We start from the raw sequence: 17,871 nt of genomic DNA, 5'->3' as shown, positions 1-17,871 counted from the left end.
GCGTACGCGCGCATGAATCGTTCCACCGAGTGGTACTAACTAATAACCCATACACCAGGAACCGAACGCCCATGGGCGCGCGCGCGCGCGCGCACACGCACAAACACAAGTATACAGCGTATTTAATTTATCTCATTTGCGCTCACTGTTAGGTTTGACCTAGTTAATATTAAAACAACTTGCCCATATAAAATGACGTCATCAGATATGACGTTCCCCGATGACGTAATGAACAGTTACAGTTTTTGTTCGAAACCTTTTTTAGATTGTGATGACGTAGCATGTTCCATGTCTGCTAAGACGTGCCCTACTCTTTTTCATGTTTCACCGACGATCACAAAATATGTCACTCGGCTGTAAATGAGTAAGTTATCAGTCAGTGAATTTCAAGAACGAAAGAGAAACATTTGTTTTCGTCTTTTCTCAGAGGATCACGTAATCAGTTGCAACCAACCGTTTTTCAAATTTTTGTTTTTATTTATTGATAATGATTAAATAAAACACAAAACTATTATTTTAAAAGTTGTTTCTTCACATAAACTGGGAGGGTAATAATACGAGACAAACAACAAAACAACCGTATATATAAAACGTGTTTTGTTAATAATCAAATATGTTTCATAAAACATTGTTCGTATACAAATACGTTTTATAAAAAAATTGTTTATACACAAACGCCTTTTTATAAAACATTATTTATACAGAAATACGTTAAATAGAAATTTGTTTATACATGAATACGTTTTATAAAGACGTGTTTATACACAAATACGTTATACTTAAAATTCGTGGTTATTCATCTGTGGTACAATATAGGATCGGGTGCCAGTATCTATTTAACTACTGTTAATAATGTGTTTATATAGAGTGGAACATGACAAATCTATTCCTCATCCACATTCTAAATCGTCTTCGTTCGTAGCAAATTATAGCTTTCACTGCTAAAATCATGTACATAACTGTTTCATGGTATACTAAGTTAATTTCTGCTATTTCCAAATAGCTTTAAAATCTTGTTCCACAACATCCAACACGATAACCTTAGCATCCTGAGACAAAACTTGATCAGCAATATAGCTATTTATATACTCAAAGGCAAAAGTTATTGTGACATGGATTGTTTGGAGTAATAAATTTGTGAATGGATTTATGGATGTAAACCAGAGAAAACGTGCATGAAACAGCTCAAAGAAATGCAACCAAGCAGTTGTTGCAGCGATTGCATGCTTTGTGCAAGAAACATGGAATATTCGAGAGAAATGCTGTCCAGTGTTCACCATAATAGGCCAGACATTCAGTCGCAAATCATCGCCACTCTGTGCAGCCTTCAGAAGTTCAGAAGTCAGAAAAACACCATTTGTGAACTGTTTGATGCAGCTTCGTCATGCCACGCCTCAGTGAAAATAGCAGATGACGAGTCATAGGGATGCCTGAACCTTGGACCTCGCATTGTGACATCGCACGTCAAATCAACGTCCACAGAAACACCATATGGCACTTATGGCAACGATATCAACAAAACAACCCCGTAGCAGCCGACCACCCGTGACAACCCACGCCAAGACACATGGACGCATCTGCGAAACAGATTCCAGCCTGCAACCCTCACAACCCTTACCATCCCTTTCTCCAGCGTTTAGTGGCCTCAATTAGACAACGGTGCTAGGCCTGTATCAATGCTCAAGGTGGACAATCTCGCTACTGACTGTGTGAACTTCACTCTGGACCACCTCTAGTGATGTGGCTCATTTGCATATGGCAGGTGCGCTCTTTTCATGGACTATTGCTCGTTTGCATACCTTCGGACATTTCTCTTTCCATGTTATAACGTTTCATTCACTGCAGTAAAAACTTACCATCAACTATCTTTGTCTTTTTGTGTCACAATAACTTTTGCCTTTTAGTATAGTGTAAGTTGTTTTGTTATGCTGCATGCAAATACCGTTGTGCATATATAAAACCCATCACGTTATTAATTCACAATGAACCAAAATGGTGTTGAAGTAACAGTTTATGTGAATTTAGCAAATACAGACAGATGTTTATCTCACAGAACATATTTCATTTGCTTATTATCTCGGAAAGTAGAATGCGAATTTACAGGACCTGGATCTGAAACAAGCCCGCATATTACCACAAGGCATATGTTTTTATTTGGTGTTCTAATTTTGAAAACGCCATTGCTTGAAGTCTCAGTACTGCTTGCAACTTTGATTCTTTTCTTTTCGTCTTTCTTCTTTTTCTTCTTCGTCTTCTTCTTCTCAGTTGAAATACTTATTTTAATAGGTTTTGTCTTGGTCAGGACCGCTAATATAATGTTGAAAAAAATATGGTGATCCGTGTTGAAATCTTTGCGTCAGTGAGTGATTATTAAACACGTTTAATAAACGCATCGTACCGTGCATATTATGTTCATTATTTACGTTATTTATCGACTTTAATCCGACGCGATATAACCGTAAATAAAATGTGTTGAGTACGTCGTTAAATAAAACATTTCCTTCCTTTACAAAAAGTATATAATGCACCATCGGGTAATCCAGTTTTATACAAATAGCTACTTGCGGCCGTTATTATATGAAGAATTGTATATTCTAAAGCTACTAGTGATACTTGTTTGGTATACAGTCTGGCCAGGGTGTTACGTACATATTTTCCCATACCATAAAGTTATTTTCCAAAATTGTGAACCAGCAAGTCTGCGCATTTGGCACGACTTTATTTATTTTAGTTATGACTAGCATAACATTAGGACATCTTATATTATGTAAAAACGAATTCTGATATTTTATTAATAATATCTTTCCAATTTTGAGGTATATTGCATATTAATGTTTAAGTCTAAAAACGTTCCACCGATATTATATTTTTGCTTTAAGTCTTTAAAAGGAATAATGTGACACGTTTCTGTGAGAATGTTTAGAATATATATAATAATTTTATTATACTACTGTTTAATAAATAGTGTTTTGTCTTTAAAATAAGTCTCCTGCGCGTGCTGTAACCTCACCATGGTGCAGGTGTGTAACATTATCTTTGAGAATGGCCAATACAGCACAAATTCCCTTGTTTTCTTTGAAATACAATTGAAATTTTGAGTAAAAGTCAGTATCTATCTGTGATATTTGTATTTTTGCACAGTTCTTTACACTATGTTTTTATTTAAATCTTGAAATTTTATATTGATGTTGATCATCACTTTATTTGTTTGCATTACCATAGTTTGACACCCAATGGCCGATGTATTTTTCGTGCTGGGGTGTCGTTAAACATTCATTCATTCATTAAAATAAGTATTATACCATAACGGTTCATTGATTATTTGCCCATGAGTCTCAACTTCATAAAGTCGAAACTGGATGTAGAAAAATATATAAATTACTATTCTACACAACACCCATTCCAAGGTCTCAGTTAAAATAAAAAAACAATATAAAAAAGTTTTAGTTATTCACCAGCAGAATGGAATATAGTTTACAATGTGTTAGATATATATAACTTTACACAGGTGCCAGTACCCACTGCTACACGTTTCTGTATACAATCTATTATATTAATTCAAATAAATGCACTTTTTGCAATTGTATGCCAAAGACCGTTGGACAACTATTTTACGATTGTTATTATGTTAAAGAATTGTGGGAAAATAGTACAAACTGGATATACGATACTATAGGAGAACGCATAAATATAGATAAACTTATTGCAATTGTGTTATGCTGCATGCAAATACCGTTGTGCATATATAAAACCCATCACGTTATTAATTCTCAATGAACCAAAATGGTGTTGAAGTAACAGTTTATGTGAATTTAGCAAATACAGACAGATGTTTATCTCACAGAACATATTTCATTTGCTTATTATCTCGGAAAGTAGAATGCGAATTTACAGGACCTGGATTTTACGATTGTTATTATGTTAAAGAATTGTGGGAAAATAGTACAAACTGGATATACGGTACTATAGGAAAACGCATAAATATAGATAAACTTATTGCAATTTTGGATCTGCTTAAAAATCCAAATACATATGCAATAAACTGGTTGATTATGAACATAAAATACTATATTTATACCATGGATATACACAAACAAAAGTTAAACTTGTCTGCCTTAAGAACTATAATTAAAGAAAAATTGGTAATTATGGACACTTTTTAAAAATGGGAACAGTGGTCTAATGTATTTCAAGTAGCTTAAAAGCTGAGGAAATGTATATAATACTGAGATATATTTATTTCTAAAATACCTTCTTCGCACTTTCTACCCCTTTTATAACACTTTTATAAGTTACTGTCTTCATCTGCATTAATCTTTGTATTCCGTCTGCCCGCAAAACTGTTACCTTAATCCAAATTCTAACTCGTTGACCGGGTGAACTGCACTTCTCAAAACTGGTTTGACACATTTAAATCTGCACAAAAGAGTACTCCGTGAATATATTTGCATACAACACTGATGACACTTACTCATGAATCTGTGTTAAAACTCTGATATCAGGTGTTCCACACTGTGACACCTGACATAAGCACGACCTTCAGTTGACACATCCATTGTTTTCATTTCAGCGATGAAATTTTTTAATATGTACAGTAGTTTTGACTAAAAATATGAAAATGTTTCTACAGAATCAAAATAGTGTATAGATTATATTATCAGACATAATTGTAGTCAGTAAAGTGTCATATCTGAAATAATCTCTAACTTTTGGACAGCATTACACCATAACATGTAGGAGAAAGAATATTTCTCAACACAAAGGGAAAACTATTAGAATGCTGCAGACATCCATTTTGTCATACATCTTAGTTTGGAGGCTATTATCATTTTGAATTTATATATTATCTGGGTTATCCAAAGTTTTAATAAATGAATAATCAATGATTTAACGACACCCCAGCACAAAGACTACATCGGCTACTGGGCGTCAAATAAAGGTAAGTACATGAACAAGGACAATTATAAAAATTAGAAATTAAAACAGAGTAAATAGATGAGTAAAAATATAAATATCACAGGTAAGTAAATTTAAACTTTGGAATAACATTTCTTCTACCAAATATATCTCTTCTACTTTGATTGAGATGATTTCACTCCACCAAATTGCGGAGCACCGTGGGTTTGGTAGATATACAGGGCCATCAACTAAAGGTGCACTATATCACAGATGCTCAAATGGGGATGTCAGGCCAAAGTCCCCCCTTGCTGCTTGTACCAAGTTGCCATACACAAAAAGAAACGGAAATATTTTGGGTTAGCTTAAACAGGAACTTTATATGTCAGACAGTTTAACAGAAAGGTATCTGGTTTGAAAATAATTTATTTCCCATTTTCTCTTTTTTATACATTTGTGGTTGTGATACCACCTCAAAATTATTACTTAATGTCGATAAGTACTTTGTGGACCTTCCACCAAATCGGATGCAGCCAGACATCATATGTATCGGTACTATCAGGTTGAAATTTGGAATGGAAAAGAGGATGACCTGAAGCCAGAAATCTTGGCATGAACCTAAACGAAAGGATTCTCTCACAAGCTCCAATCTGAATCCTGTACGGTGCCAATATAAAAGAGATTGTGACTTTATAGAATTCAGCTCCAATGCATGTGGTGATTCCAAACACAAATGTGTCATTTGTCATTTAAAAAGATTTTTTTATTTAGACATTCACTTTCCTCCGAGACAATATACGTCAACATGACAGTAATTGTTATCGTGCTACCTACCATTTTGTAATATTAAACATTTATGCTAATTAGCACCCTTCCCTGTATCAGATTTTGGGTGTCTATGAATATAATGTTCAGTGCGGTCATCTTAACAATATAAAACAAAGAAACCTTCTGCTGCAGTTCTTTCTAAGTCCAAAGAAATTTTGGCTTATATATATTGGATTATTATGTAAAAACATAGTTGTGGTTTCGATTACCTGACCATCCATAAAAAAGCCGTTGTTAAAGAGGTCAGTGCACTTAGATTCAACCACGATGAAGCTGACACCAGTCAAATATAATGCAGGAAAATAGGCAAAGAAAAAATGTTTTAAGCAGTCCACACACTGATGTACCCGTTTTGCTTCTGCATTAACTCCTCAAATGCAAGTAAGGGAGATATGTCAATCTCACCCAGTATTATCTAGGACAGGTTCTATGTGACCAGTTAAAGATGAAGCAGCAGTTTGATTCTGAAAATGATGCATCACGGACCAAAATGAGGACTGATGCTATTCCATATTTGGATCTTGTGCATACCTTTTTTCACATCTTTGGTGAAACTCTGGCACATTTGTTTTATCGCTGTAGATGAAGTGAAGAACTTGATGGGTGTGGTGGCAGTCCTCACGACGGGTGCCACCGATTGGGCAGGATATGCTCAACTTTCGCGAACACCTGATATCATCACTGTTTTGATTCACGAGTTCATGTAATCGACTATAATCTCGCAGCAGCGGAGGCAGCAAAAGTGAAGAGCACCGGCGCCAGAGAGATAACATTTTGTTGTGACTAAAATTACGAAATTTTTAATCAGCAATGGACACCATGGCTTAATCTTAATCAATAGCTTGTTTCGAATTCCAGGTCTTTTTCGTTTCGCGCTAGTATAGATTTACACCCCACCCCCCCATGTATTTATTTATTTTATTTGTTTATTTATTTATTTGTTTTGTTTTGTTTGTTTGTTTTCTTATTTATTTATTTATTTATCAATTTATTATTATGTGTTTTAACCATTATATCTTCTTTCTTCTTCTCCTATATTTCCCAGTCCTTTCCATTATATGCGTCATAGTATACATTACAAATGCATTTATGTATCAAATTGTTATATATGACTGTACAACATTATTATACCACCAATTAGATATATGTACTTGTATATAAATTATATTACTTTGATGTAAGGCCATGAATTCAAGGCTCCCCAACCTTGACATGGTCAGAATGGACTGGGGAAAATAAATATTAAAAAAATAAAAAAAAAATAAAAAATAATAATAATAAAAAAATAAAAAAATGTCATGCAAATATAATATATCATTTTCAAATTGTTACTCATTCAGTAACCATATGGTCCACGGTATAACACTTGTTCTCGATTTTGATTAAGGGTAATCACGAAAATAATGATTAGTGTTTTTTTATGTCTTTATTTTGGGCTTCTTTCCGGGTCCCAACAAGTATCACTCAACTGGTATATCAAAGGTATTGCTGTATATATATATTGCCGACATCCAATAGCCGACAATTAATCGACCAATGCACACTAAAGGTGTCGTTAAACAAAACAGCTTTGTTACTTAATATCAACACCTGTTTGGAAATTTTATATTGTTTCGTTTTTGCTGTGATAAGTTTAGCAGACACGCGGGTATAAAGTTATAGGTAGACCGTATCTATGGCGTTGAAGTGACTGGGTTTTGTGAGGCGTGTCTTGTAAATTCTGTATAGAAAGGCGGGCCTGCTCTCGCTTCTTCAGGTTATCTTTGTCATGTCTAAGTCAGCTATGAAGCTACATCCAGACCGCCGTCAACACGGGTGATTCAAGCAATCCGGTCAGCACTATGAACGCCACAGACACCGAACGTTTGACTGAAACAACCAGGTGGTTGTGGAAAATATGCGGACCACTTATTTTCATTCCCAGATTAATAGGCAACTTTATTGCCATGTGGATTTTCATCAAACTGAAAATCACCTCTTCTAAAGCCTTTTTACATCTGTTTATTTTAGCTGTCACTGATACTTCGGTTTTGTTTACTAACCTCGGCAGAGTGTGGATTAAATACACGTTTGACTTAGATGTACGAAACCTTTCAGACACTGGTTGCAAAATTCATGAATTTTTTGCGTACACTTTCATGGATTTCTCTGGATGGATTTTGGTGTCCCTTTCAATCGAGAGGTTTATCAGCGTTTATTTTCCTTTTAATTTTAGGCAATGGCGCACCATCAAAATAGCAATTTTGAAACTGGTGTTCCTTTTTCTTTTGATGTGCGCAATAAATGCTCACATTTTGTGGACTTATGGACTCGATATTAACACCAACAAGTGTATCATTATAAATGAGGCCTTGCGCCGTTACGACAAGCATATATTTATTTGGATCGACATGTGTGTTTCATCATGCATTCCATTTGTGATAATGTTTACATGTTCCGTGTTAATCATTCACAGGCTTAAAAACTCGGGCATGGTTCAACATCGATACAATCCTAATACACCAGTGGACAGGAACACGAATAACACCCGATTACTGGTTGTCTTGGCAATAGTTTACATTTGCTTGTCTCTTCCCAACTCTATCGCATATCCCGTTGACGCCTTAAGTGGGAGGACATGCAGTTACTGTGATGCCAAGTGGGAGCTTGCCTGGACGGTCACGTACCTGATACTGTTCTGTAACTACGCTATAAACCCCATTATTTATACGATGCAAATTTCGAAGTTTAATAATGAGTTTCGTAAATTGCTTTGTTGCCAACTCATCAGGTTTGTTTATCTTCGTGTCTGTATATTTGTTTCAAAAGATTCTGTGTCTACATCTCTATTTCCCCCTGCCTCTATGTTTTTCTCTTTTTTTCTCTCCATCTCTGTCTCTCTGTCTCTGTCTCTCTCTCTCTCTCTCTGTCACACACACACACACACACACACACACACACACACACACACACACACACACACACACTTATATACACCACACGTATATATGAAACTAGACAAAATATAGTTTTATTTACAAACTAAAACCTTACATTAGAGTATGGAGCGTATGTACGCAACACAGTATCCAACTAATAGGAATCAAATGGTAAACATAATAAGAAAGAAAAAAAGAAATGTTTTATTTAACGACGCACTCAACACATTTTATTTACGGTTATATGGCGTCAGACATATGGTTAAGGACCACACAGATTTTGAGAGGAAACCCGCTGTCGCCACTACATGGGCTACTCTTCCGATTAGCAGCAAGGCATCTTTTATTTGCGCTTCCCACAGGCAGGATAGCACAAACCATGGCCTTTGTTGAACCAGTTATGGATCACTGGTCGGTGCAAGTGGTTTACACATACCCATTGAGCCTTGCGGAGCACTCACTTCGGGTTTGGAGTCGGTATCTGGATTAAAAATCCAATGCCTCGACTGGGATCCGAACCCAGTACCTCGGTGGCGTCATGGTAGGCCATCGGTCTACAGGCCGGTAACATAATAGGATTTTCAACAATAATGGTTGCTTAAAATACAAAGATGTTTTCTAAAATGACTTTCAATATGGAACTAAAGTTATGAGGAAGTTTGGATTTGATGGTGTGATGTTTGGGAGGTGAAGTGGATGTTCCAAACAACGTACTTAATAATAATTTTAAAATCCTAAATACTTTTGCACTCGGGCTGAAGAGACTGATGACTACGTCTTGTTTTTAAAATACAGTAAAACATAACACCCTAGATTGTGTCATGCAAAGCAATATTTATATGTAACTCGTTGCGGTTACATTCTGAGGACACTGGATAGTTCAGTACATGGAGGGCTAATCTGACTTACAAGGGTGGCACGGATATCACTGCGAGGTGCATGCAGAAAGTGATATCGGATACCGCATGAAGAAAATCACCTTGTCACGCCATCGTTTAAAATACACATCCTTCACAACGCACGGTCATTAATTTTCTGGAGTACGTGATATCCAGTTTAAACGTATGATATAGATCAGTTACACTTTATGGATACGCTGCAGAAGTATTCCACGTGTTATCCATGAATACAATTAAGAATTTAAGCCGTAATCTACCTGAAACTAATATCACTAAATTCCTTTGAAAAGACACAGCAAGGTACCTTTTAGAAATGTAAAACATATATAAGCATATTAAGACGATATACATTTAAAAAAAAAAAAAAAAAACCCGATAGTGGTAAAAATTACAATGGGCTATTATTATTTTATGTTTTTTAATTCTTTCTTTTTCTTTTTTATTGGCAAAGGTACAGTTTACAAAACATAAATTACAAAATACAACACACTATACACATAGTACGTAATTCAATACAAACAGTAATTGAAAAAAAAGTATGTATAGCTGATGTTTCAGGGAGGTATAATATGTAATTACATACATGGGCTATTTCACAGCAGATCTCCTATTTACTAGTTTTATATATTTACATAGACATACACATTATTTATAGATACATTAAAAACCAGTTGATTAAATTAACCTTAATTAAAAAGAATGGGCTATTATTAGTTCCCTACCGGTCCAACCGGAGGGGACTATATGTTTCATCTATGTCCTTATGTCTGTCTGTCTGTCTGTCTGTCTGTCTCACATATAGTTTTCCGGACATTTTTCACAATGCCTCAAAATATTGAGCTGAAATTGTGTGTATAGCTTTATCATGTACTGCTACAGATCAAGTCTGACAGTGGTTAAGCCATCGGACTACAGGCCGGTAGCTACAGGGTTCGCAGCCCGGTATCGTCTCCATCCCAGAGCGAGTTCTTAAGGGCTCAATAGGTAGGTGTAAGACCACTACACCATCTTCTCTAACTAACCAACTAACAACTAACCCAATGTTCTAGACAGACAGCTTAGATAGCTGAGGTGTGTGCCCAGGACAGTGTGCTTGAATCTTAATTTGATATAAGCTTGAAAATAAGTTGAAATAAAAATGAAATGTTTTGTCCGGACCTGTTTTGCAATGCCTCAAGATATTGAGCTGATATTGTGTTTAAGGCTTTATCGTGTACCTTCGTAGCGCTTTACTCGTTTTTTACACAGTGTTAGGGCCCTTGAACTTAGGAAACAAGAACATATGTTGGGTTCGGTAGAGGACATGTATTGCTTTAGCAGTACTCTCAGTACTGTTGTTATATTTGCATTAAGATACACTAAAATGTTTTTGTATTAAAATAGGCCATACATTTACACATTTCATCTTAAACCAGAATATCCTGGTATTGTGGGAACCATCATATTTATAATCAGGATATTATACACATGAAAAGAATACAATTAATATACAGCGTTCTTAAAGGGACACACCCTAGTTACGGCTAGTTGTTAACCATTACGGCGTTGTTTTTCGCTATTAAACCCATTTTTTCACAAATAAAATTGCACTTTACTTACATTTTATTATTTAGAATACACATGTCCATTCACCTGAAGTGCTTTTTGGTAATTCTGGTAATCCTGATTTTTGTAAAACCACGAAATGCATTTTTTGTATTTCTTAAAAATCCGCGCGCACTCGAGAAAAAACCATTAAGCAAGCGAGGTCCAATCTATTTTTAGAGGGAATCTTCCTGTGTAAACGTCACAGACGTTGGTATACCACGTGACCGTTATCATTTTGGTTCGGTTTGTTTTCTCGTGCACGGTTCGTGCAATCAACATCCGATTTGTTGTCGTTTGCTTGTTGTTCATTTGTGAGATTTTGTCTTCACAGTTCATGAACATTTTCAGTACCAATAAAGTTCAGACAAGTAAGTGTCTCAATACAAAACGTAACAAACCCTTAAAACCAATAATTTTGCTAAGTCTTACGATATCTGGAGAGGGGATACAACCAGGACAGAACAGTTGGAACATGTCCAGGAGAGGTGAAAGGAACGCACCCCAAGTCTGTGAAATTTGTCATGACGTAGGCATTGTTGTGCTTCGAGCGACATCTACCGGTGACATCAGAATACTAACTTTCAAAATTATTTCAAGCAATTGGGACATGGGAATTCCCATGGTATTTATCGATATAAAACCTGCTTTTTCACTCCATTTGATAAAAACGTGATCTAAGTGTGTTACAGGTTTGTAGATTAACCAAATTATAATTTATTTTCGCTGGATGGAACTAGGGTGTGCGGCTTTAACACATCAGTGTGTACAATAGACGCAACAACAAACGGAATGATAAAAAAAAAACTGTCCACAAACAAAAACATATATTTAAACAATGGTTCTTAGAGTACTGCTAAAGCAATACATGTCACCTACCGGAGCTAACGCATTTTCATATCTCCTAAGTCCAAGGGCCATAACTCAGTCAAAAATGGCTAAATTGCATGAAAGCCAAACTTGATCTGTAACTCTACATGTTAATGCTATACCAAATAATCAAATGGACGGACCGGCAGACAGAGGGAGACGAAACATATGTACGCCTTCGGATTAACAAAAAATATCGAAGAAGCTGCCTTAAAATACATACTAACGAGTTTAAGACACACATGCCCAGTTCATGGTGAATATGTGGATTAAACCCATATATATATATATATATATATATATATATATATATATATATATATATATATATATATATATATATATATATATATAAACATTATTCAACAGACATAAATTATTAGTATTGGGTTAAATTGAAGCAATTATACCACATATAGCAATAATATATTTTGTTTTCTCCAGGAATACTCACAGACTGGAATCCCCAAGAGAACATTCCGCAGTAATGTCGACTGCGCCCAGTTACCGTAGGAGAGACCTTGACTTGTCATCTTCAGATACTTTATCAACATCGGAGAACGGCCGAGAACCATCTCGTTGAACTCTTTAAAAAATAAAGGGTACAACTCAGCACAAAGCGTGTAACTCAGCAAATATTCATTATTCTGAGGGGTACTGTTAGTCGACAGAGTAATTCTGTAACTAAACATCTGCTTGGTGACTGTATCACTAAACATGTCCATGAAGATTCTGTTATTAAACATGTTCTTGGTAAATCGGTTACTAAACACTGGGCAATACTGGTGAAACACTGGACACTGCTGGTGAAATTCTGAACACTGTTGTTGAAAGACTGGAACTATTAGTGAAACACTAAACATTATTGTTGAAAAACTGGGCACTATTGTTGAAACACTGAACATTATTGCTGAAACACTGAACACTATTGCTGAAACACTGAACACTATTGCTGAAACACTGAACACTATTGTTGAAACACTGAACACTATTGGTAAAAAAAACACCCTGGACACTATTGGTGAAACACTGGACCTGGGCTTTAGATCTAACTAATTTGGGCACAACAGGTTTTTTGTCTGTTCTGAACACATCAAGGTCTTTTTAGTTCAGTACTGTTAATAACAGCTGATAAAGAGGTTATTTAATCTAATTACAGCTTAACATTCCATTGATTTTGAGGTGAGGTGTTTTGAGGCTAGCAATTTGTACTTAATTTGGACTTTCTTATTTTGGGCATACCTATTTTGGGAACACCCTTTTTCGCCTGAGCTTTGGTGCAGTCTAAAGGCCTGTGGGCATTGCCAGTAAAACACCGATAACTACAGGATTGTCTTTGGCACTTTTAATCGTTTTACATATTTTAATATTGTTTTATAGTTATATTTTATCTTGGTTTGGGGACGGAATGTAGCTCCTGTGGCAGAACGCTCGCATGACGTGCAATGGGTCACAGGATCGATCGCCCACAAAGGACATTTGTTTCAGTCCAATCTGTGCCTACAACCAGTACATCAAAGGCCTATATTTCCGCTAGTTGTTTTTATCGACGAAATGGTCGAAATAACCATATGTTAGACACTAAATAGCCGTAGTTTAAAATGCCATTTCCTTTTCTTATATTAATGTGTAAACGAGCTGATACGTAAATAAATACTTTGTCTGTCCTTTGTTTTCATCATAATACAATCAGTTGCAACAAATAGTTTTTCCAATCTGTTGAGATGTTAGGTTTTGATCTATTTTCTTTTTTTAAATAATAAATTAATAATTTGGGAGGTAATAATTCTGAACGACAAAACCGTTACCACAATCGTATCCCTGCACAATACAGGGTCAAATAGATGTTTTGACAAGGTCGTGATTCGTAGAATGAATCAGTCATGTGATTTGTCGTCTGCCACTACTCCGGACAATCTACCTTTCCCCCAACTCGCTTGTAGGAGGAATGCCACTCCCAAGACTACATTAACAGCTGTGATGGTCTTCACTCATGAATCACGGTCAAAATGGTAATGTTATGAGTTGTTCGTAAAAGGAGGGCATATCTTTCTACAGAGGTGGCAACGGTGGCACCCATCACGAGCACAGACTATAGTTCTCTGTTTAGTTGTTTTTCTATTATTACTGTTGTTTAATTGTTTTTATTGTTATTATTATTGTTGTGGTTATTGTTATAATAATAATAATAATAATAATAATAATAATAATAATATTATTATTATTATTATTTTATTACACTTTTTTATTCATTCATAATTATTACTATAATGTTCGTTGTTTTTGTATTACACGTATTATTATTATTATTATTATTTTATTATTATTTTATTATTATTACATTTATTTATTCATTCATAATTATTACTATAATGTTCGTTGTTTTTTGTATTACATGTATTATTATTATTATTATTATTAAAAATTTGAAAATATATTTTATTATCATTATTATTATTTTTTATATTATTTTTTTTTCTTACAGTTGTGCTTTTTTCATATGGACTGATATGGATTTGTTTGTTTGGATTTGGGTTTAGGGTGGATTTCTAATTTTATTTTGTTTACAAAATATACTCTGTCAAAAAAGAAACGCATAGGCGAAATATTCATGGAATTATCTCTTTAATACAAAGTGGCATAATTTCGACATTTATGATCGTATCACAGTCAAATGTGACATGAGTATGTGACAATGTTCCTGCTATGGACTGACGGCAGTGGAGGCGCTTTCGTCACCAAACAGCGTCGCACGAGGGCGCTGAAATCAGTACCTTGTGTGGCCGCCAGCAGCAGCAATCACTGCGCGACATTTCCTTGGCATAGACTGAATTAGTCTCTGAATCCAGGCACGTGAAATCATAGCCCTTTCTTCCTGCAGTGCATGTGACAGTTGCGGAATCGTCTGAGGCTCCAGTTCACGCTAGCGTACACGTCTGTCCAGTTCGTCCCATAGATGTTCAATGGGGTTGAGATCTGGCGATCTTGATGGCCATGACAGCACATTAATGTTCTCATTCTGTAGGAAATCCATTGTTACGCATGCTATATGCGGCCTGCCATTGTCCTGCTGAAAGAGTTCTCTCTGTCGATACAAAATGGGAAGCATGTGACGGCGAAGAATTTCATCCCGGTAGCGTACAGCTGTCAGGTTGCCTTGTACGAACACAAGTTCACTTCTGCCGGTGTATGAGATGGCTCCCCACATCATGACTCTCCCTCCACCGAATATGTCAACTTGGGCGACGCAGTTGTTGGCAAAACGTTCATTGCGGCATTCGTCAAAATCTCACCATTTCACGCCGATTTCCTGCAATTGTCGAACAACGTGCCACAAAGTGCGTTAAATTTGTTTTAGGGTGCATTTGGGCATGCTGTCCCATTTCAGGAACATTAACAAACATGGTCATTCAGCAACATTGTAAAAAAAAACAACGATATTTTGTAAAATCAAACACTTTTCTTCTTTCCCTATCACCTATGCGTTTCTTTTTTGACAGAGTATATTTGTTTATTATATCCGGTGAGCTCGCAGCCTGACCGCCTTGTCTGAACCCATAATGGTCTTTCCTTTTCTTATATTACTGTGTAAACGAGCTGATGCGAAATACGAGCGTCAGTCGGTGATTATTAAACAGCTATATAATAAACTCGTCGTCCCATGCGTAACGTGCTCATTATACCCGTCTCAGTAACTACACATTTGGTTTAGTACTGATGTCAGATTTTCTAGCACACGAAACGTATAATTATCTTCTGTATTCGTTCCTGTTACGAGGCTATAAAGCTGCGAAAACTCGTTGATTAGACGTCAACTGGCGTAACTGAACAAATTAGAAAATGCGTTTGAATTCACACAGATTTTGTATAGTAACATACCATTCGTGCAACAAAACAGCCTACGATATTTAAGGTAGTACACAACTTTTATTATAATTCTACAAATTCTATCTGAAATGTCACATTATTGAGAGAAACACGTGAGTCACTGTCGTTTTAGGAACTACTGTTACCTATTACAATTTAGGTTGGAGTTATCCACCCTTAACAAAGACTAGGGCCCGTGCTTATAAAACTTTTAAGAGTCCAGACTCAATCTCGAATGAATGAATGAATGAAATGAATGAATGTTTAACGACACCCCAGCACGAAAAATACATCGGCTATTGGGTGTCAAACTATGGTAATGAGGGAAATAAAGTGATGATCAACATCAATATAAAAATTCAAAATTTAAATAAAAACAGTTTAAAAAACTGTGCAAAAATACAAATATTAAAGATAGATACTGACTTTTACTCAAAATTTCAATTATATCTAAAAAAAAAAACCCACGTGATTTGTGCTGTATTGGCCATTCTCAAAGAGAATGTTACACCCCTGCACCACGGTGAGGTTACAGCACGCGCAGGGGAGACTCAATCTCGAATGAAAAAACCCCAGAAGTTTATTTTGTTTAACGACACCACTAGAGCACATTGATTTATTAATCATCAGCTATTAGATGTCAAATATTTGTTAATTTTGACATAGGTTTAGAGAGGAAACCCGCTACATTTGTGTCCATTAGTAGCAACGGATCTTTTGTTTGCACAATCTCACAGACAGAATAGCACATACCACGGCTCTTGATATACCAGCCGTGGTGGACTGGCTGGAACGAGCAATCTCTAATGACGTCACACGCCTACAATTTGTATGGCGTTGTCATGACAATAGTGTCTCGGACTCTATCAGTCTCGAGTCGAGACTAAACGTTTTATAAGCACCAGGCCAGGACTGTCATTAAAATTATTTAACTTTTAAAAAAAAACCCATAACCATGCATACAAGTATATATACATAAATCTAGATCCAATCATGTGTGCAAAAACATTATTATTTTTAAATAAAAAACGAATGTGAACATGATAAACTTGGGTAAGTTGTTAAACAAATAGCCAGCGAACAAATTGTTATTATTATTTTTTTTTTAAAGGAATGAATAACACCAAATACATATATTAAATCAATGCTGTATGCAATTAAGAAAAACAACAACCCACTTAGTACTAGCTGCATGACTATGCTTTGAACAGGTAAGCCCTGAAGTTTATTTATCAAATAAATTATGACGTACGGACCAAACGTTTTACAATTTTCATATTCACAATTAAAAAAGGCTATACTTTTTGTAAAATTAAAGTACAGTTCTACTTTATTTTGAATCCAGTCCATACCTGGAATAAAACATTTCAAATGATTCTTATATAGTATCTGCTTAGTTAATAGTACAACTGAATCAACTGGATCATTGTTACATGTTCTAAAACCCTAAATTAAATTTTCGTTTGTACACTGTATTATTATGCCTGATTTGTTTAATGGATCCATTATTTTGAACCCTTTTCAAATGAGAATAATTATACTACAATTAAAAAATAAATAAATAGTATATAAAGAATATTATCAGGTAATATTCTGTGGATAATTTTATATTGAAACCATCTTAATTTTGTACTATTTGTGCATCGAAACAGCAATGCATTTATAAGATTCTAATCATGATTTTCATAATGAAAATTTAAGTTATTTTTCCATTTTAGATTATATAGTAATATAATGTTTACTGCCTTTGCAGTTTGCCTTAAGCTTAGAATTATTATAAGGAAGAATGGATTTTTTAGTTTTGTTTTGAATTTTTATTTTATGTATTTTACAATACCGTTTGACTGCACCTAAAATACTACAGTAATTTATGAAATTAACTTTAACATTATATATTATAATAAATTGTTCATATGTACAAGATTTACCATTATCATCTATTGGGTCATTTATGTATCTGACGCCAGCTTTATACCAATCACTATAAAATTGTCAATTATTGCTTACTT

The 17,871-nt window shown here is 35.2% G+C and overlaps 1 protein-coding gene across 2 annotated transcripts; it reads left to right on the top strand.

Moving 5' to 3' along the window:
• Positions 1 to 7,469: 7,469 nt before the first annotated feature.
• LOC121376101 (lysophosphatidic acid receptor 6-like) lies at positions 7,470 to 13,662 on the top strand. Of its 2 annotated transcripts, XM_041503895.1 has the most exons (3): positions 7,470 to 7,906; positions 8,180 to 8,494; positions 12,440 to 13,662. In XM_041503895.1, exons 1-3 carry the CDS (start codon positions 7,566 to 7,568, stop codon positions 12,576 to 12,578), a joined length of 795 nt encoding a protein of 264 aa, XP_041359829.1. In that variant the 5' UTR covers positions 7,470 to 7,565; the 3' UTR covers positions 12,579 to 13,662. The 2 variants fall into 2 exon arrangements, with proteins under 2 accessions (XP_041359829.1, XP_041359828.1); XM_041503894.1 differs by having other exon boundaries at positions 7,477 to 8,494.
• Positions 13,663 to 17,871: the final 4,209 nt, after the last annotated feature.

This window comes from Gigantopelta aegis, chromosome 6 (assembly GCF_016097555.1).
Source record: "Gigantopelta aegis isolate Gae_Host chromosome 6, Gae_host_genome, whole genome shotgun sequence".
NCBI classification, from domain to species: Eukaryota; Metazoa; Mollusca; class Gastropoda; order Neomphalida; family Peltospiridae; genus Gigantopelta; species Gigantopelta aegis.
Note: the sequence above shows the minus strand (reverse complement) of the source record. Positions and strands in the feature narration are given on the sequence as shown.

Excerpts from the sequence above, each read along its gene's own strand:
- LOC121376101 (XM_041503894.1), top strand. The coding sequence starts at position 7,566 with ATGAACGCCACAGACACCGAACGTTTGACTGAAACAACCAGGTGGTTG. Across the intron at positions 8,495-12,439 it reads CTTTGTTGCCAACTCATCAG|GAATACTCACAGACTGGAAT; the intron begins GTTTGTTTATCT and ends TGTTTTCTCCAG.